The 21,497-nt window shown below is 39.4% G+C and overlaps 1 protein-coding gene across 3 annotated transcripts in view; it reads right to left on the bottom strand.

The window, feature by feature from the left end:
* LOC124172902 overlaps window positions 1–21,497 on the bottom strand; it is a 50,070-nt gene that overhangs the window by 4,164 nt on the left and 24,409 nt on the right. For 2 of the 3 annotated variants that reach the window (XM_046552414.1, XM_046552430.1), the window contains exons 2-4: window positions 17,811–17,934; window positions 10,105–10,259; window positions 4,162–4,338 (exon numbers count right to left, since the gene is read on the bottom strand). In XM_046552414.1, coding sequence (XP_046408370.1) covers window positions 4,162–4,338; window positions 10,105–10,259; window positions 17,811–17,934 — 456 coding nt within the window. The remainder of the gene's footprint in view (window positions 1–4,161; window positions 4,339–10,104; window positions 10,260–17,810; window positions 17,935–21,497) is intronic. The other variant, XM_046552421.1, reaches the window with a different exon arrangement.

The raw sequence follows: 21,497 nt of genomic DNA, 5'->3' as shown, positions 1-21,497 counted from the left end.
TAAGTAGTGAGTTTTAAGTTTTTTATGCATTTTTGGAGAGTCATATGATCACCATTAGAACCCTGATAACTCGAATCTCGATATCTGGACACTCCAGGGAAAATCAACAAGCCTACACATTTTTTCCTCACACCCATAAAAAATGTTTGAGGGGGCTCGGGCCCCCTCAGGCCCCATGGAGTCGGCGCCTCTGGCACCTGATGACAGGTTAACAGCAAATATGGAATCAATATGAATTCTGAAATGCCAAAATATAGTTAGTGAGACATTTTAAAATGAGGGACCTTGAGGATGCATCCTTCTTGAGGAGTTCAGGTAGAATGCATTCCAGAGGGGATTTTAAAGTCAAATGAATGAAAGAAATACTTATGGTGAAATAAAAATTGGAGTCTCAGGGAATGGTCAAGTCACCCCTAGCATCCGAGAGACTGCCACAAGGATTGGCAATTGACTCCTTTATTGGGTAACAATTGACGATCACTTCGCGTTTACATCACAACCCCTTGATAAACATCCTGATCTACAGCAGAAAGAACCATACGATGCTAGTGAAAAACATGGCTGAAGTCTCATGATCAGTCAAAATATTTCAATTTATGTCTCTAAAGCCTGACCTATGCTCTCCAGTGAATTTATTCAGTCAATTTCAGTTCAATGTAACAGGCAAATTAAAGCAATAAAATAAAGAAGATTCTGAAAAATATTCAACAAAATATATTAACTCAGCTCTAAAAAACCATCTGCCAAACCATCTTTGTGTACACAGCAGTAAACATGCCAAGAGACTTAGAGAAGAAGATAGTTTTTCCTATTAACAAAAAGAAGAGAGTGGTGAAATGAGTTTTACGACTCTTGTGTCGAAGATAATAACAAGAATGATCTACATGAGAATATAATGGAAAAGAGATTACATAGTTCCTGAATGAAGGCCAATTCAAAATTAGGAAAAGAAGGGGAGAAGGGAAGCCGTGTTGGCTCCTTGTAGAGAAGAGAATGGAGAATAACAAACATCCATTCATACTTTGGAAAGGCTTTTGATAACACAGATTTTCATGAAGGACACAGCAATATCCATTTTGCAATTTTTCAAAGACAGCAGTCAAAGCAGAGACAAGGAGAGACTTGAAGAAAATTATTTTAGCTATGGAAAAATGGATGACTATAAATAAGCTCAAAATCAATGAAAAGAAGCCAAAATTATTAGCCTGCAGTAAAAAAGAAGAGGTAAAGATGTGTTTTGATACACTATTTCTCATGCATTATTGATTGGTAGGCCACAAGGGGATCTGTGCTTGCTGTTACTATGGCCAATAATAATTCATAAATAGTTACTAATGGACTATGAACTTGAAAAAGTTGATGCATCAATGAGCAATGAATTTAAAAACTATTTCCATAAATTACGACAGAATTGCATCAAGGCAAACGATTTATTCCTCAATGAGTGGAATCGTTGCCATGGATTCCAACAGCTCAGCAAAATGCACTCAATGCCTCCCTCTATCTCCGATTGAAGGTGAACCAAATTTCATGAGCCACTACGGTAACTAAGTTCCATGAAGAACGTGACTAATGCTGAGTAGTGTTCTGGATTGACAAGGAAAGGGAGGAGATTGATTTCATTATTGCAATAAACAATTCCCTTCCCTCTAACTAATAGTTCAAATAAAGCATTCGTTTTAGTTTTCCAAAATGAAGTGCAAGGGATATCCTGAAAGATATACATATATGTACCTCCTATTGTCACTAACTCTTGATTTGACAAAGTGGCCATACATATAGATCCCTACAACTGCGTAATAAATTAGCTTCTTACTGTATTGTAGAAATGAAAAAGACATGAATGAAATGTCAACTACATTCAACATTTTTTCACAAGAACAGGCTGGGGATAAACGTCCGGATGGCATGATCTTCACAGCAAAGTCACCACACATCATATGGACATCTCTTGGCCCAACAGCTATAGAACAACTCGAAGCTTACAATATTGGGGGGGTTCAGTAATGAAAAGCGAAATATCAAGGCTTGGGCTGGGCTGTATACGATAAATGACAGCAGCCAAGTGTGCCAATAAATTTTAGGAAACCCTGATCTCGTGGTCACGCCATAATCATCAAAATTCTCTGCTAACTGAAATGGGACTGAGGCTTTGAAGATATTACAAGTTCGGCAAGCCTATACCATTTCAAAAATCTATTTCTCCAATTTTCACATGCATTAATCACAACTGAAGTGATAGTTATGCAATATTAATGGACTTACATTTACTCAAATGGCATGCAATTCAAAGGGACGTGACTATTCAATTCAAAGAAACATGGCTATTTATTAGCTGAGTTAACTCTGTTATCACCAGGGATGTGATCCGACACATAAAAGCACTTCATTACACAAGCTTTGAATCACAATCACTTAAAAGGCACGGAACCAAAAAGGAAATGAAATTGAAGGGGTTGCACAACCCAGGAGCGCAGCTAGGAATTAAGGCTAGGGGGGGATTAGGGTGCAAAACGCTGGGGTGTCTGAGGGTGTGGAATAACCGCCAGGGTAAGCGGGAGGTGTGAGGGCCCTCCCATAGAAAAATTTTCAGATAAATGGTTGAAAATGGTGAGTTTTAGGGCCTTCTGTGGGATATTTTTTTAATGAAGAAGGATTTGGTGCTTTCCCGGCGAATGCTGTTGATAAAATCTTCACGGGAAATCAGCCGGGTCAGGATGGACATTGCTGTCGTGTCCATCCTTACCCGGCTGATTTCCCGTGAAGATTTTAACAACAATATTTTATTAATATTTACATCATTCTATAAGTAATATTAATCCAATTTTAGTGAAATGGATTAAACTTAAAAATTTCTCTGAGCTCTGGGGGGGGGGGGGGGGAAGGGGGGAGGTTTGATCCCCCAAAACCCCCTCCTTGCTGCACCACTGGTGCAACCAGTACATCAAATCCAAACAGTCTCTCGGTAAAATATAAGACTGCCCACCAGAAAAGGTACAACAGTTTTATGTGCATAGCTAGTGCAGTTTTGGATATTGAAAGACGTTTTAACGAGGAGAAAGGAAGGGTACGTAAATGAAATCAAAAAATTCACTTTTAGGGCTCCTCAGGGAATGAACAATGGTGAAGACGATTACTGTGTGTCACTATATCCATGAAAGTTAATTCCTCACAGACACATGAACTCTAAAAATAAAAAAAAGGATTAGATAAGGAAAGTGGTTATGATGAATCGGGTGCAGTAAGAGGAGCAGAGGGCGCAGTTTGAGGACATGCAGGGTGTGGATGTTGAGAGAGGATGGGTGCAGACAAGGCGCAAGAAGGGTGGGCGTGGTGATGCAGTTCAGTCAAGTTCGTGATGAGGCAGTGCAGCGTGTGGAGGCAGATTATTGTACGAAGACATGGATGCGGGACTTAAGATGCAGAATGAGTATATCGGGTGCGGTTGATTAAAATGCCAAGGGTTGTGGATGCAGGACACTTGTTGCTGCTAAAGATCACTCATCACTTATTTTCATCCTATCAGACAGCAAGAATGGTCACCACAAATTCCGAGTGTTCTGTGCTTTGTCAGTACAAAAGGGAGTGCACTTCAGTGTTGCTGATTACATGCTAAAACTAAGGTCATTTAAAGAAGTTCCTATGAGGTGTAAGGAAGTTCACACAAGGACACAAAATTGCAGTTCAATACAAGAATTTGGAAGCAATGGAAGGGAGAAAGACAAAGTAAATATGGAAAAAACTCTTCCCCATTCAGCCATTCCGTCGTAAAGTAAGAAAATGCAAAAGTTGCCCACTTTTCAATGTTTCAACTTTCATATGTTTCAAAAAACCCACTTTTCATGAGTTGGTGATGTCATTATAGATGCAGCTCATTCAATCACTTGGCGATGCTTGAGGGAAGGAATCGCTCACAACAGTGTAAACAACAACAACAAACCACATGTGGCCCAAGCACAAGCAATAGTAGTGACCCATTTGACACAACCTTCTGATGGTTGATTTTTCATAACAAATAGCTCACGAAGAAGGAGACAGATTGACAAACAAAACTGAAGGATCTCTTTATAAATCAAAGTCTACACGTAAGCATGAAGACAACCTCACAGGTTGAAGACACGTGACCAACTATGTATGTGTGCCTTTGCGCACACAACTCACCTGAATTGCCAGTGACCTTGGGGGGGTTATTGTTGGTGCTGTGAGGCGCAGTGGCACCGTGGAGGCGGGATGAGGTGGGGGGAGGGGCACTGAAGACATTCACGTAGTCGCTGCCCAGGGAGCGCCGGAAGTGCTCGTCAATGTCAGGATCATCCATCACGTCAGCAGCTGGCACACCTCAAGGAAAAAGCAAAACATTCCAACGTTAGCCATCTTGAGATGCTCTCTGACATCAGCATCACAAATAGAGTTATTCAGTTTATCACAAAGTTACACTTAAAGCGCTTTCCAGGTAACCTTAGGCCCAAAAATGAACAATAAAATACAGCAATTATTGATATAAACTATCTCTATCCTAATGTCTTGTTGAATATCAGCCATTTTGCTTTTTATCAATAAAAAAGACAATAATTTAGACATTTAATGATGGAAAAAAATCTACTCCAAAATTTTATATTGAAAATAAATTGATCGAGAGTACATACTCGTCAATTACATAGAAATGATGCAATTACAAGTTTAGAGTCAAACAACTAAGCAACAAAAAGGGAAACAGAAAAACTAATTGCATTGATGTTTATTTTCTTTGCTGAATTCTACATCATTTAAATTATTTTGATTTAATCTAATCTTTAATTTTGAAACTCTGTATGACATGCTCAACTCCACAAAAAATTAACCCAAACTGCATGGACACCATAAGCACAGGTGACCAGTCAAGGGTGCAAACCAGAAATCAAATCCAAGAGGTCATAGAGTAAGCATTTGACATCACAAAGGGTGCAGCAACATCAAAGTGATGCTGTATGCTGCTTCCTTTGACTCCAGTGTGTGAGGTACAAGACTGTTAAGATTAAGAACATTTTTGTTAATTACGCAGTTCTTTTGTTTTGTATTTTTGATGTTCGTCTGACTCAGTAATAAAAGTCAGTCTTTCTTCTGCTCGCAACATGAACAGACTGGTTTCATTTCCCTGTGCCCTCTTTAACTTTTTTATCAGGTTATGGCCCCGGATACGATAGTTTAAATTTTAAACTTAACGAGTTAACAATGGCGAGCGATCAGGGGACAAATGTGTTAACCGTGGCTTCCAACCACCTGCCTCCAATAGACAAACTTGAAGGAGAGAAAAATTGGAAATATTTAATGGAGCTTTACTTGGGATTGGACGATCTTTACGAGTGCGTGTTGAAGCAGCCACCCGAATCAGTCAGAAATAATCCCTCATCTCCTGAAATGAAGAAAGACAATAGAGCCCGCTCGAAAATCTCTCTCATGGTGCAACCTCATCTCATAATTCACGTGAGGTCGGCCAAAACCGCCTACGAAGCATGGAATAACTTGTGTGACGTGTTTGAGGACAGAGGGGCATTCAGGCGCATTTGTCTGTTTGATGAATTGTTGGACACTAAACACGAAAATTTTAGTTCACTCTTAGATTATGCTATGGCCATGAAGAATATCATCTATAAAATTGCCGAAACCGGGAAACCTGTTGATGATGAGTTTGCGACCTTCGTAATGTTAAAAAATTTGAGGCCTGACTACAAATGGCTTCGTCAGCTTATAGAAAAGTGTTCAGAAAGAAGAGGACTTGACGCCAATAGCGGTTTGCAATGAGCTTGTGCGAGAAGGACAGAAGGAAGCGGCGGAGACAGGGGGTGCAACCAATCAGGCGCTCCTAGCCGGCACAAGTAGGAACCAGCGTCGCGGTTCGTCATCCAGAGTAAAGTTCAGTGAAAGAGGTGAAGTAGCATGCGGGAGTGCAATGGCAACTTCACCAGGAGCGGCCCAGCAGGCGACAAAACGGCACCAGAACCAGTATCATCGTGGCAGCCAACATGGTGTGACCTGCTATCGTTGTAAGAGACCTGGCCACATAGCTGCCAGGTGCTGGTTTAAAGGAGAAGGTAAGAGAGGATGCAGTAATGATGGTGGTGGAGAAGAGGGTTCAGGCACATCACCCTGGAGCCTTATAGCTGCTATGAGTGCTGTGAGTAACAAAAATTGCTGGTACATTGACTCGGGTGCTTCAACGCATATGAGTGGCAATAAAAGTTGGTTCAATTGGTATATTGAAACAGATAGTAAAGCTGTGAGTTGCGCTGGCAATGAAACACTGAAACCAGCTGGTATTGGTAGTATTAGTGTTAAGGGTATCAACGGCTTGGGTGCCATTAAAGATGTTGTTTATGTCCCCAAACTTTCAACTAACTTACTGTCTGTTAGTGCAATGGTTAAGAATGGCCTGATTCCTGTTTTCTCTCCAGATGGTTGTAGTGTATATAATAAACATGATGTCTATATCAAGGGTGTCCCCCTGCTTAAAGTCCCTGAATCGGGTGGAACATACAAAATAGATTTCGATGTAAATCCAGTAGCCATGCTAGTAGAAGATGCAAAAAATTGTGATTTTAATCTGTGGCATCAAAGGTTAGCTCATTTAAGTAGGAGTAACATGATCCGCATGTCAAAGGGTCTAGTAAATGGTCTTGTCCTGAATCCAGAGTGCATAGACATTGAATGTGATAGCTGCATAAGGGCCAAACAAATAAGAGCTCCATTTCTAAGGGGAAGGGCTCAAAGAGCAAAAAACACTTTAGACCTTATACACTCAGATGTTTGTGGCCCACTAGACCAAACATCCTTTGGAGGGCATCGATATTTTGCAACCTTCATTGACGATAAGACACGATTCACATTTGTAGCCTTACTTAAAACGAAAGGTGAGGTATTTGAAAAATTTAAGTTGTATAAAAAACTGGTGGAGAAGCAAACAGGAAAAGCTATCAAATGTTTAAGGTCTGATAATGGAGGGGAATACTTTTCCAAAGTGTTTTCTGAGTTTCAAAACAATGAAGGCATCCAACGGCAGTCTACTATCCCTGGAACACCTGAGCAGAATGGAGTAGCGGAGAGGGCTAACAGAACAATTTTAGAAAAGAGTAGGGCTATGCTAAAACAAGCTGGTCTTGATAACAGGTACTGGGGGGAAGCAGTTAATACTGCAGTTTATCTTAAAAATCTGTCTCCTACAGTGGCATTAAAAGGAAAGGTTCCATTTGAAGCATGGACAGGAAGGAAAGTCAATGTTGGTCATCTTAAAGTTTTTGGATGCAGTGCTTATGTTCATATTCCAAAAGAAAAAAGTAAGAAACTTGGTGATAGAAGTAGAGAGTGTATATTTGTGGGGTACGATAGTGAGAAGAAAGGATACCGTTTAATTGATCCCAAAAATCCTTATCAAATAGTGTTGGAAAGAAGTGTATTGTTTCACGAAAAAAGATTTCCAATGAAAAATCTACTAGGCGATAATGAGGGTGTTGTTGGGTCTCCTGATACCTCGGAGATATTAATTCATGTCCCAACTAAGCCTAAAGAGATAGATATAGAAATCCAGAGAGACCTCGAAGATGACAATTCGGGGGGATCACAGACCTCTAATGACAATACTGAAAATTCTGTGGAATTAAGAGAACGTAGATATCCATTAAGAGACAGAAAACCCTGTGATTACTCTGACTATTTGGTGTACAAAGCTGAACTGGAGAGCATGAATGATGAACCCGAAACGCGAGAACAAGCGTTAGCTAAATGGGATAAAGCTCACTGGAAAAATGCAATGGATGAGGAAATGTCGTCCTTAAGAAAGAATAAGGTATTTACTTTAGTTCCTAGACCTACAAATGTGAATGTTGTACAAAATAGGTGGGTATTCAAATTAAAAACTGGTCCTGACGGTACAATTGATAGATATAAGGCTCGTTTGGTGGCAAAAGGATATACTCAGATGCAGGGCTTAGATTATATCGACACATTCTCTCCTGTTGTTAGAGCTGAAAGCTTAAGGTTAATTCTGTCTTTAGCTGTAAATATGAATTTATTTATAAAACATATTGATGTATGTACGGCTCTTCTAAATGGTGAATTAGAAGAAAAAGTGTACATGGAACAGCCAGAGGGTGATGTTGATCTTGACAATCAGGAAAAGGTATGTTTATTAAAAAAGGCTATCTATGGATTGAAACAGTCATCTAGATGTTGGAATGCCAAGTTACATGAGATATTAATGTGTTTAAACTATGTCAGATCAAAGGGTGACCCTTGTGTTTATATGAAGCATAAGACTCATCATGTTATAACTATTATTGCTGTGCATGTGGATGATGTATTTATTATTTCTAATGATCAGGATGAAGCGAAAACTGTAAAATTGACATTTCAAAAGAATTTTGATTGCAGAGATTTGGGAAAACTTTCAAATTTTCTAGGCATTGAAGTGGAATATTGTGAAGATGGGAAAGTCAAGCTTTCTCAAAGATCTTATTTAAATAAGATCCTAGAAAGGTTTAATATGAAGGACTGTAATCCTGTTAGAACACCAATGGAAAAGGGCATTTGTCTGGAAAGAAATGCTGGTCCTAAACCAAATGTACCCTATCAATCTCTAATAGGTTCGTTAATGTACTTAAAGTGTATGGACTAGGCCAGATATTGTGCAAGCAGTAAATTACCTAAGTCAATTTAATGCTTATTATGGGGCTCAACATTGGAATTGTGCTAAAAGACTACTTCGATACTTGCAAGGAACCAAAGAATTGGGTTTAATATTTAAAAAGGGTAACAATGAATTGTGTGGTTACAGTGATGCAGATTGGGGAAGTGACACTGTTGATAGAAAATCCTACTCAGGGTACTTCTTTGCATTTTCTGGTGGACCAATTTCTTGGCAGTGCAAAAAGCAGTCTGTGGTAGCACAATCAACAACAGAAGCTGAATACATTGCACTCAGTCAGGCCTCCAATGAGGCCATATATCTGCAAAACTTGTTAAAAGAACTTGTTAAAAAGGATTTTGTTGTGACTATGTTTTGTGATAATAAGTCAGCTGTATTTTTGTCTATGAATGCTGCCTACAAAAGGAGGACAAAACAAATAGATTTGAGTTATCATGTTGTGAGAGACTTGGTGGAAAGAAAAAGGGTGTTAATAGAGCATGTTCCAGGTGAGAACATGATTGCGGACATTTTTACTAAGCCACTTGTGGGATCACGCTTTAAGTCTTTGGTAGAATTATTGGGAATGCAATAACTGCTGAATTAAAGGGGGTGTGTTAAGATTAAGAACATTTTTGTTAATTACGCAGTTCTTTTGTTTTGTATTTTTGATGTTCGTCTGACTCAGTAATAAAAGTCAGTCTTTCTTCTGCTCGCAACATGAACAGACCTGTTTCATTTCCCTGTGCCCTCTTTAACTTTTTTATCAAAGACACGCACACAGCACTGGTCCAACTACTGACAAAGAAATGTCCTCCATTGCCAACATGATGCCACTGTGTAGCACCATTTGTCGTCTACCGAAAATTGGTGTCTCCACGGCAATGCTCCTGCACATTCCTTTCATTTATGTCACACTTTTTAGGAAAAAAAAAGAATAGCCTTCATGGTGAAAAAAAGGTTCCTTACTCTCCTGACTGTGTGACTTCTATCTACGCTCCCCAAACTCAATAGAGACAAATGAAAGGAACAAGAGGAATTGACGGCTGAAACAACAACCGTGCCATACTCCATTCTGAAAGATGCTTTTTCAGAGTGCTTCCAACGATGGCAGTCATCACAGCTGTGGAAAGTGCCACAGAGATTGCTTTGAGGGTTTCCAGCCCTTCATGCAAACCAATTTTTTCCTTGGCCAAAGATTGGATAGTTTACTAACAGACCTTATAGTTTACACCCCCAAGGGACAATATGGCCATATATACATAGAAAGAGCACTTACTTACAGACATATAGTAAGAGCCGAGTGTTTAAAATTAAAATGACACAAACATTTATTTAACATCCTATAAAAATTTTGCACAAACGACTATTTTCACGGGCACCATCATCAACAAGGCCTAAAGAGAGGATATTACGACACATTAAGTACCCATTCTAACGACACTCACGGGATTGTGATGGGGCACATGTGATGACAGAGGGCCTAAGCTGGTGCTGCCTCTCGTGGCCGGGAGCAGGCTGTTCCTCAGTTGGTCGCTGCCGGCGCCTCATATCAAGTGGCGCAGTGGCTCCATCCTCCGCCGGCTGCACCACCTCTGCACGCCTACAGAAAAGGAGGCGAGAGGAAAACACAGCACTATAGAGTGTCGAAATTGTTTTAAATGATAGAAAATAAACATCATTTGAAGCTATAAAGTTAAATTTTATAATTTCAGTATACTGGGAAAAGGTACAGTGATAACTTTACAGAGGCACCTGCAATGCACAAATTGTGCAAAATATTCCATGGGAAAAAATCATTCGCCTTGATAGGAATTCTAACTTGGATCCTCCAATTTCCAGTAGAGTGATGTGTCTTGTTTTGTACAGTCCAAAAATTTCCACAAAGGGGAATGACACCTCGGTAGCTTAAATGGCCAAAAAAGCACTCGAACAGAAATCAGGGGATTTGGATTTGAATCCTGGTCAAGGCAAATGATAAAGGTTTATACTTAACAATGACACATTCCTGTGTTTCTTTACAGTAAGGGACAAGGGCGTACTTAGGATCAATACTTGGGGGGGGGGGGGAGGCAAGCCATGGTTGTTCAAGTTGTAGGTAAGATTTAAGCATGGAAAAGATGAATGAAATCAACATTTAAAAGTAATTGTACGAGCTCTTTATTAGTTTTTAAAATTATTTGCTCGAAAAAGTATTATTTTCCTTAAAGACATTTGCAATTTATGCTTCTAAGGGGGGGGGGGGGCGCCGCGGATAAGGAACTTAAATTCTGCCCCCACCGCACGTGCTTCCTGCGAGAATAAACGCATATATTCCCCCGCCCTTCCCTCCATAATGTTCGAAACACATACCGACGTCGAATCCGGTTCTTCAGAGTATAGCTCCAGTAATTTAACGGCCTCGGACGGCCGCTTCATAGAAACAACATTAGCGATAAATCATCCGTGCGGTGCACTTAGCGTGAAATTCAATTACGATTCCGCATGCCACTGGCGGCGCGCAATGAAAGAATTAGCGCGGACGTTACCTGATCACATCAGCACGATAGGGCGGTTTCCTACTATTTTTTTATTGCCCAAAGCGAAAGATTATTACTTCTAGAGAACGCATTTTACGCTTTTAGACTTTTAAATGACGATATCTATTTTCCGCGATTAAATGAAAAGTGAAAATTTTCAAGCGCGCGAAAACGCGACGGCTAAGTATGAATGCTGGGAAAACCCCGTGTGAAGTCATTCTGGTTCCCGCTGCCGCCGTGTGAGGTGACCTTGGAGCGAGGATAGGTATGCCGCTGCGATGCAGGCTGCTAGCAGGTAGCGCTTGGCTTAAAAAAGGATCATTAATTCCCTATCAAACGAAGAAAACTTTCCGACCTTAGGCTGTTTTAATAGGTGATTATTAAGACATGTTTCCCTGTGCCTCATGCATGCATTGGTAATCTCAGACGATGTAAAACTCCTATCTACTCGTATAGAATCTAGGTTCCTGTGACGTCACGTGGAGTGGCATCGCATGGGCGCCAACCTGGCCTTTTTCAAATGAGGTTAAAACTGACAATTGCCATTCGTCTAAAGTGGGATTTCTAAAACCAAATAATTTGTATATTATGAATACACTAATGGTGGGTAACGAATGATGAAGGAAACTACCCTATTATCGCGGATGTTACCCGATTACATCAGCACAATTACGGTGAGTTTGAGTCAACTTTGAATAAAAAAAACGGGAAATTATCGTGAAATTTTGGAACGCAAAGAGTTTTACGTTAATTACTTATATTAATGTGCTTTTTAACAGCTTTTTTTCCCTAACCGTGAATCGTAACAGAGGACACCTTGGAATGAAAAATAACGTGGATATAATGTTGACTTAAGTCGTAAACTCAGGAGAAGAGATCGATGCGGCTAAGAAACACCTCAACTCAGAATCGTTTTGTACGTAGTTTGCTGTTATTTCCTCAGAAGAACAATAGATGGCGTGCCGTCTAAGTTAAATTTTTTTCATGAAAACCCCAAAAACGTCAATCTAATTTTTTGCTAAAACTAATTTATATTCATAGCTAATTTTTTTCCATAACTCGCACGCCCTGACACCCTCGCGATCTGCACTTTTATTAATCCCTCTAAAGAACAAACGCTTAATTTAGAGAAATTTTCAGCACATACATAGTACACACATTCAAAGAACGTTTTTTGGGGTGGAGCGCCGCGTACTCACAGATTTTTGTATAGTGGCAGAACCGAGGCCCATGACATAGCAAAATAACAAAAATTTAATTAAAAAATAAAAAATTTAAATAAAATAAAAAATTATCATGTCCCTGGTGTTTTCAGTAGATTTTTTGTATTTTTTTTGACGTTCTGAGTCAAGACACTTACGGAAAACCTATTTCAAGGGAGTTTCTGGAGGCGAAAAGAGACACGCGGTGCGAAACAAAGAGGACAGCAAAGCCCCTAGGAATAGCGGGCAGTGATGGGGCGAAAAAAAACCTGTTTTTTATTGTTCATATGGACGTTCCAAAACATCGAATAAAACATTTGTTTTCATAAAAACTATTTTTACATTTTTTCTTCTCCTGAATTTATTTTTTTTACCGGGAAAGGCATGTTGTAAAATTATTTGCGTTTATATTACTCCTGAGCACTAAAAATATAATACCAAATACGTTTTGCGACGATATTTTTCTACAGAAAGTGTTGATGTAGTGTATATTGTGGTATAACTGCATTCAATGACGATTATGATACGTATTACCAGTAAAATTAAGTCAACTCTCGTTGTCATAGTGGTCACGAACACGTAAATCTTTGGTACTCATCTTGCGTAAGTAAAACAAAGTCGAAAATCGTGTTAGTTACACAATTTATGACTCGAGAACGGTTGTACTGATTTTAATGATATTTGATATTTTGGATACGTATCAGCCCCGGATAACAGAATAAACATTAACAATAAAAACATGTTCACGAAAAAAAAATCTATATCTCAGGGGTATTTTTTTAGGAATTGGTAAAACTACAAAAGCAGTCAAGTTCTCATTTTAATATAATAATTTAACAATTAGTGAAATCACTACAGTCGCTCTTGATTTGTTAATGGTTTAATTAAGCTGTTCATAGATCATTAGGTGGTACGAAGTTCGCCTGGTCAGCTATTACTTATATTAAAGAAGTCATAAAGACAGGAAGTCATGAATTCATTTCATACAAAAATCATCAAGTACTCCAGTCCTCCAGTTACTGAACATTTTCCAGCAACCACTTGTTGAAGTAGTTCGGAATTTTAGAGCAAAACATTCAAATGGATACCAACGACAAAATCGTTTACAGACGATTGGTACCATTCGATTTTCGCGTCGTCAGGACTACGCTATTTCTGTTTAACATGAATAAATTCTCCTCTAAAAGTAGTTATGCGCTGATGGTGTTGTTCCTAGATTACTATTGGGTTCCCCATTTTCTGAATTATTGTATCGCGGAAATATCGAAAGGATACGCACTGTTAATCTCGCTTAACATTAACTTGAGGATTTTTTATCGCTTTGATGTAATTTTCGTTCCCTTGCGCAATTCATTTACCAGACAATTCATGCAAGACCTAACAGAGATGGTTACTTATCTTCCTCTAATGACGAGGAATTGAAATCACTAAATTTTACATCATGAATTTTTTCAACACTATCCAAAAACCCAAATCATCATTTCTTTCAACCCTAGACAATATCTCCAAATAATTAACCGTAGCCAAATCTGTATTTAAGGCATATCATGAGATAAAGGTTGCAGAGGAACGGCAAAATATTTATGCCTAACTTTGCATAAAACCACAAGATATCAAGTTGGTCTGCGTTCATTGATAATGTAATGGAACGGCGCCGAGATAACCTTATGGAATAGAATGGAATATGGAATGCGAATGGCATATGAAATAATGGCCCATGAAATGGAATATGGAATGAGAGTCTTGATAATGCTGCAGTGCAGCGAAACATGTCGACTCTAGTTTAATCAATTTTTAAATGGAAAGTGCAAAGTGTTTCACTTCATATCTCTTATGGAATAAGTCTCCGCTTACATCAGCGTCTTTGCAGCACATTTCAAACCTATCAAGACCACCATTCCCCATTAATAGTAAAGTATATAGGATAAATGATACAATAATATTTTTATAATATACGCAAATATACAATAATATACGTAGATGATCCAATTACAGAAAAAAATCAGAGCAATAGCTCTGATAGCCTCTAAAATTTGTATTAAAACTATTCAACCCGAATTTCCGCCCGGTGGACTTCGTGAAGGTCCTTCGTGAGTTCATAGCTTCAATTTTTCCAGGGGTTGAAATTCCGCATTGTTCCCTTATCATGCCAATTTCAGTCATGCAGTTTGCCATGCATTAATGCATTTTCGGAAAATGTGTTTCACTAAAGTTGTGATGAGATTCGCTAACATCAAAATCTATGCAGGGATAGGCGGATTTAGGGGGGCACGTGTCCCCCTCCCAGGCGCTGAAAGAATAGACAAGACTTTTAATACGGTTTTCATTACGTTCGTTTTGTTTTGTGTATTACGGAGCCTCTATCGTTTAATTTAATATTAATAACTTTCATGTTAACATAAAAAGAATTTTTTCTACATTAATAGGGTAGTTTCCTTCATCCAAGAAAAAGAAAGGCATTGATTGCGATTCGTTACCCTCCATTAGTGTGTTCATAATATACAAATTATTTGGTTTTAGAAATCCCACTTTAGACGAATGGCATTGGTCAATTTTAACCGCATTTGAAAAAGGCCAGATTGGCGCCCACACGATGCCACTCCACGTGACGTCACAGGGACCTAGTTTCTGTACGAGTAGATAGGAGTTTTACATCGTCTGACAATGAGATTACCAATGCATGCATGAAGCAAAGAGCTCAGGGAAACATCTCTTAATAATCACCTAAATATGCCTAAATCAAAATACTACTATTCCTGGAGTAGGTACGTATTTCACGCTTATATTTTTTTAAATGACGATAGCTATTTTTCGCGATTAAATGATAAGTAAAAATTTTCAAGCGCGAAAACACGACGGCTAAGTATGAATGCTGGGAAAAGCCCGAGTGGCGTCATTCTGGTTCCCGCTGCCGCAAAGTGTGGTGACCTTGGGGCCAGGACATGTGCGCCGCTGCGATGCAGGCTGCTAGCAGGCAGGAGAGTACCCCGCTAGCAGGTAGCAAAGTACCCTGCTAGCATGTAGCGCTTAACTTAACTAAGGATTATTAATACCTTATCAAATGAAGGAAACTTTCCGAACTTAGGTGATTTTAATGGGTGACTATTAAGAGATGTTTCCCTGAGCTCTGTGCCTCATACATGCATTGGTAATCTCAGACAATGTGTAACTCCTATTTACTCGTATAGAAACTAGGTCCCTGTGACGTCACGTGGAGTGGCATGGCATGGGCGCCAATCTGGCCTTTTTCAAATGCGGGTAAAATTGACCATTGCCATTCGTCTAAAGTGGGATTTCTAAAACCAAATAATTTGTATATAACGAATACACTATTGGTGGGTAACGAATCGCAATCAATGCCTTTCGTTTTCTTAGATGAAGGAAACTACCCTATTAGTAGCGACTGGAACCACCGAGTCGAGAGCGAGCGGAGTGGTGGAGAAGGCCGGGCCATTGGGATCATTCGGGAAAGAATCAATCAACGGTTCGTTTGATGTGTGTTTCTCATCCTTTCCGAAAGTTCCAAGAAACAGAACGAAATATTCAACAAATGAACTTGGACAGGCCAATATCCTGAAGTGAATGCGATTCGAGTTACGAAATTGATACCGCCGCAGAGAAAGAACTTTGTTTCACTACCGCCCACAGTAACGGCTGATATTTAAATACTGTAATTTGGTGTTGTCAGGGAGTTGTTGACAGAGAAGAGAGGGGGATTGTTGGGGAGAAAAGGAAGAGAGAAAGCTACCTGAAGGAGAGAGATAATAAAAAAACTGTAATTTGAAGAAAATAAAGAGGTTTTTAGAAATAAACTATCGTCTGACATTACACCACCATACCCACTTCTTAGGAATATACCCAGATATTCCTCCTCCCGAACACCATCTCGAAGTACGCTCTTTCGGTCTCTCCGAGAGTCTCCAATCGAACAACAAAGTAACGCACCCGGTAGAGATAGATATGGACGATCGGTTCTCCGAACGGGGGAAGAAATTAACAAAACTTTTGAGTGTTCTTCGTCGCTACAGTCCTGGAAAATACGAGCAAAACTCACTTCCACTCGTTAGTCATTCTGCTAGTTCTTACAATTTTCTTTCAACCTTAAGACGCAACACCGTATCTCCCTCTGTTGTTGAGATAATAATTCACGAAAGAGTGAAATAGCACAAAGTACTCGGATCGGACTGAGAATTGGTTTGGCGACGTATCACGTGGTCGTGATACGAAAAATTACATTAAAGATTGATTTTTTGACCCCCAAATATCCACAAAAAAATAAGTAGAGGCAGTTAGCGAGAGAGATTTAATAGTTACAACATTTAGTGTTCCGACAATTTTTCTTGGGATGTCAGACGATATCAGTGGGGTTCGATTCCATGACTTTTTGTACGTCTTTTTGTACATTTCATCGTCTCGTCCACCCAAAAAATTTGTACGAATCAGTCGATCAGTGGTCGGAAGTGCATTTTATAGATGAATAGATGACACGAGACATTTATTTCATCCGAGAAGTTATCTGGAGACTTCAACGGGCGTCCATGTCCTCCATTGACATGCACGCACAGATTATGCATGAAATGATGATCCAAGATGGTGCATTACTACGAAGAAACGACCTCTATACATGGACCAAGGGAACTGCAATGAGGAGGCCCCAGTACATTCATCCCAGCCTCAGATATAATGAATTTTGATCAATCTGTGCATCATATTGCAGTGTTATTCATGCCACATGAATAACACTGCAATATTATTCATGAAACTAGTTATAATATCATGTTCACATGAAGCGCTAATGTACGCCTGAAAGGTTATCCCAACCTATAATAATATATCATGAATATTGATTAAATTTTGCATTGAAATGTTAGGTATACCAATTAGGTTCACATGTATACACGAAGCAGTAATGTATGACTGAAAGGTTATCCCAGCCTATAATAGCATTTATTTATAGCATTTGAAGGTTATATTATAAGGTTAAGTACACAAATAAGGTAATCATGTTTACTTGAGTCAATTTTTCCTGATGATAATTACCTCATCATAAATTAATGGATTATGGATGTGTGTTTATAACCGATTTTTGTTCCTTCTGCTTGATTTTCGCTGTCACTTTGGGAGCATTTTTATCTTTTTTTTAATATCTGCGGAGCGGCGACAAATTCAGAGCAATTAATATTTAACACATTACACTCAAACTAGTTATAAATAGCATTGGAATTATATAAATCACATCATCGAGAATCTAAACTCGAGTGACGACTTTTGCAATCCGTTTAAATGCGCTGTCGGAGACAACATATCTGGGGTTCGACTGAAGAATACTCTATTGTGATATCCTTTACATGGACACTGGAGAATAGCCGCGATTGGTATAACAATATGGTGGACAAGATGGCGGATGGCGTGTCAGTGAGAGGGGATCCTCACCTGGGTGGTGCAGTGGTGCTCCTGACCGACAGCGGCACCAGCAGGTAGAGTTGAGCCGCGGAGGTGGTCTTGCCTCTGTCTGCGGTGCCCGAAGATTGGTGCTGCTGCTGTTTCTGGTGCTCGCCTGCAGACAAGACAGATGCGTTAGTGAGACGCAGATATTTGATTGTGGCACAGTGGCGGTAATGGCTTCATTTACACGAAAACCCCGATGGTAAAAAAATTATAAATGACAGGAAATCAACGAGCTAAGTCCCACGTAAAGTTTAAGCCTTTTAATGTTCGAGAAAAACGAATTCCTACACCTATCACATCACCAAATATCTCTTTCGAATCATCGTCGGCTAATTCATGTAAAATATGAGCTAAGCATTCTGTTCGACCTTGGAAGTTTTTGACGTATCGGGCAGCTTTCCTTAGCATTCTATCGAGGAAACGGATTTAATCTTTATGCGTTGAATTCCATATTACCGCTACATATACCAAAGTTTTGGACTGACGAGAGCGAAAAAGTACCTCTCTTTTACTTTCTCATCCGGAATTCCTTCCACAACATGCTTAACGAATCCTAGCTTCTTCAGGGATCTGCCTCGAATATTTCTCATTCGCGTTCCCCATCATTGAATTGAAGTTATCTCAACCCCAAAATACATTACTACAATCAGAACTTTTGATTCGAAGGCCTTTGCGCGAAAATCCTTGGCACAAAAGATCCTTGGCGGGAAAGTCCTGCGGTTACGTCTGCAGGGAATCCGGAGGAAAATTTCTCGGAGGAATACTTAAACAATTTCGTGGGGAGGGATACTTATAAAATGCCAAAATGGTAACAGCATGCTTCCCGTCTAAACATTATGCACTTTACTGTTACAAATTGTTCCAATGCGCACAATTTATTATGTTGGTTGTTATTCAGTTTGAAGTGATATTTGTCCCTTAATTACACCAGGGCCGAATGATCGGGGCCGCATATAAAAGAAATTAAGTTTTTGTTGAAAACGATAATCAATGCCATGCTTTAAATTTTATATTCAAAGAAGGATAAGTGATTGCCGAGGTGATAGTTGCACGTGAATTCTGAAAAAGATGAGCGAAGACAATTCTTGCTTAACAATCCCGCGGACAATGAGAGCGAAGAACAATTAAAGCGAGTGTAAAAGCAATTTAAGAAATACTTCACCATATGTGTACCACATCACTGAGAATAAGGTTTTTCGCGTAGAGCTCAAAAACTGAAATGAGCTACATCAGAGAAAGGCTTTACGCATTAATGACTAGCGGCTAAACGTAAACATTCTCATGTACTTCACCCATCTTGCGCAAGGGTGCAGAAACTAATTTCTTTTCCGTTACGCAGCTCAAACAATTAAGAAAATCAATAAAATGGGTTGCTGTGGTTTCATTAGAACACAGATTTCCCTAAATAAATATGAATAGCAATACAGTATCTTAAATGTGAAAAATCTCTTCGGAGCTACCCATCCCACTCTGCCTCAACCGAAGGGGTTCATGAGCCAGCGATCCCCATTGGTCGTAGTAAATTAAATGCTAATATCTCATTGTTAGGACAACAATAGTGTTTTCCGCGAATGGTAATTTATGCAACCAATTCTCTCAAGAAGTAGTCCAATGTGTTGGCCAAGAGAGGGCTCTGTGCACAAAACTTCGTCAACGTTAAACTTTCGATAAACTTTTAACTTCGTCAAAATAATCTTTTAATGTTATTTTCATCACTGCAAAGGTCATTTTCCGGCCCACCCTACTATACCTACAAGGCTTCCAAAAACAGGGAAGAAGAGATTAGATGAAAGGTAGACACACACACAGACAGTGTGAAGACAGTATATGCACATTCGTTTCGGGGGACGCCGATTCCTACCGCAATAAATCAACCATTCTAGGCACACACACACGCAAACACAAACATGAAATTCACAATCACACGGGTCGCAATAAGCGAATATACAATCATAAATCCAAAAAAGAAGATGGAACAAAGAGATGGGAACTAATGACGTAGACACGGCGACGGAGGTGGCACCGAGATGAAATGTTGGTCGAAAAAACACGCATGCAAAACCTTCACGTCGACCGAGAATCGCACCGCGGACCTTCTGCTTTCGGGGCAGATGCTCAGACCACCAGAGTCTACTCCAAAGTTAGGTATTCGCTCAATTTTCCGGTCGACCGAACAGAGCCAATATAAATCCTCCTCTTTCGAAGGGTACCCTGAGTCGTAGAATTGAGCGAAATTTCTTCACAATCTACTCATCGTATCAAATGTGCAATAGGTACGTGGTTCCCTAGTTGAAATGTATGTCTGGTATGGAATTCGAGTCTCTTTAATATTCTGCCCACTCTTCTGAGAAGATACCTTAGGTTGTTCTTGAGATATCATAGCGTCCATTGCTTTACATGTCATCTCTAAAAATTCAAACAAGTCATCCAACAAATTTTCTTCAGAAGAAGCTGACTGTAATTCCCAATCCGATCCGGCCCGAAGGCCCAAAATGTTTCGGTGCACAACACATGAAGAGTGGACTGTGAGGTTGATCCTTTACTAATGCCAAAACGAAAGCTATTTTTCCAAACTATAAATATTGATGTCTCTCTAAAGACCACCACGGAACATAGAGACAACTATCCCAGCAGCCGGTGGCAGTGCTGCCGACGACGGCCACTAGCCCTCTATTGGCAGTTTTTGCAACACAACAATCCAAACATAATGCTTATCGATAAGATTCGGTACAAAACTCGGGATGACGCGATCGATTGTTTCAATAACCGGTTGATTATCCTATGATGATTCTACGTTGGATAATCGGTAGCTAATGATATGAATTTTCTGTCGAGAATCGGTCAACTTATGATGTGAATTTTCTTTGGGAAATCTGTTTAATGAAAAAATTTATTATACGCTTATTCTGCGGTGAATCGGCTGACGAATGTTGATTTTATGCTAAGAATAGGAATATTTATCATGCGAGTTTTCTGCGTAGCTGACTTATTGCATGATTTGAGTAGAATGGGTCGATTTATAGTGTGATTTTTCATTGGAAAATCGGTTGATTATTCGTACGCTTTAATGTGATTAAATGTTTATATTAATGTTTATGTTACGGATGATTCAATACCTATATTTACATGGAGATGAGTATTGTTGTTCTTGTTGATCTTGCTAGTAAATTCAGATAGTATCAAATGGTGATCGATGCAAGAGATATACCATCTTTTTTATTTACCGGCCATCAGTCACAACACGATTACTTCCTGGAGAATGGGAAGACGAATTATATGATTTTTCTGCGGAGAATCAGCGGTAGAGCATTTGATTTTTTTTTCAATTGCAAGCGTTACCACAGGAATAATCGTGAATTTTTAGGATCATCTTAGAGGACGCGCAACCATGCGGTTGATACCATTGGTTATTTGAACAATCAGTGGGTAATCGTTTGATTTTTTTGACTGCGTGGAGAAACTCTGTGATGGGTATAATAATTTCGTGAAAAGCCATTAGGCGGTATACACCATGAATCTTACGCTGAAGCCGTTGCGCGAACGAAAACAAATGAAGTTGTAAACTCGCATATGTTACGAGGGTATACTTAAAAGTAAGGTCTCCAATTTTTTTAATCATTGAATATTATATTTATTTACATTGCTGTATACATCGTTGGCAAGGTCAAGGCT

Source organism: Ischnura elegans, chromosome 1 (assembly GCF_921293095.1).
Source record: "Ischnura elegans chromosome 1, ioIscEleg1.1, whole genome shotgun sequence".
NCBI lineage: Eukaryota > Metazoa > Arthropoda > Insecta > Odonata > Coenagrionidae > Ischnura > Ischnura elegans.
This window is presented reverse-complemented; position numbering and strand designations above follow the sequence as displayed.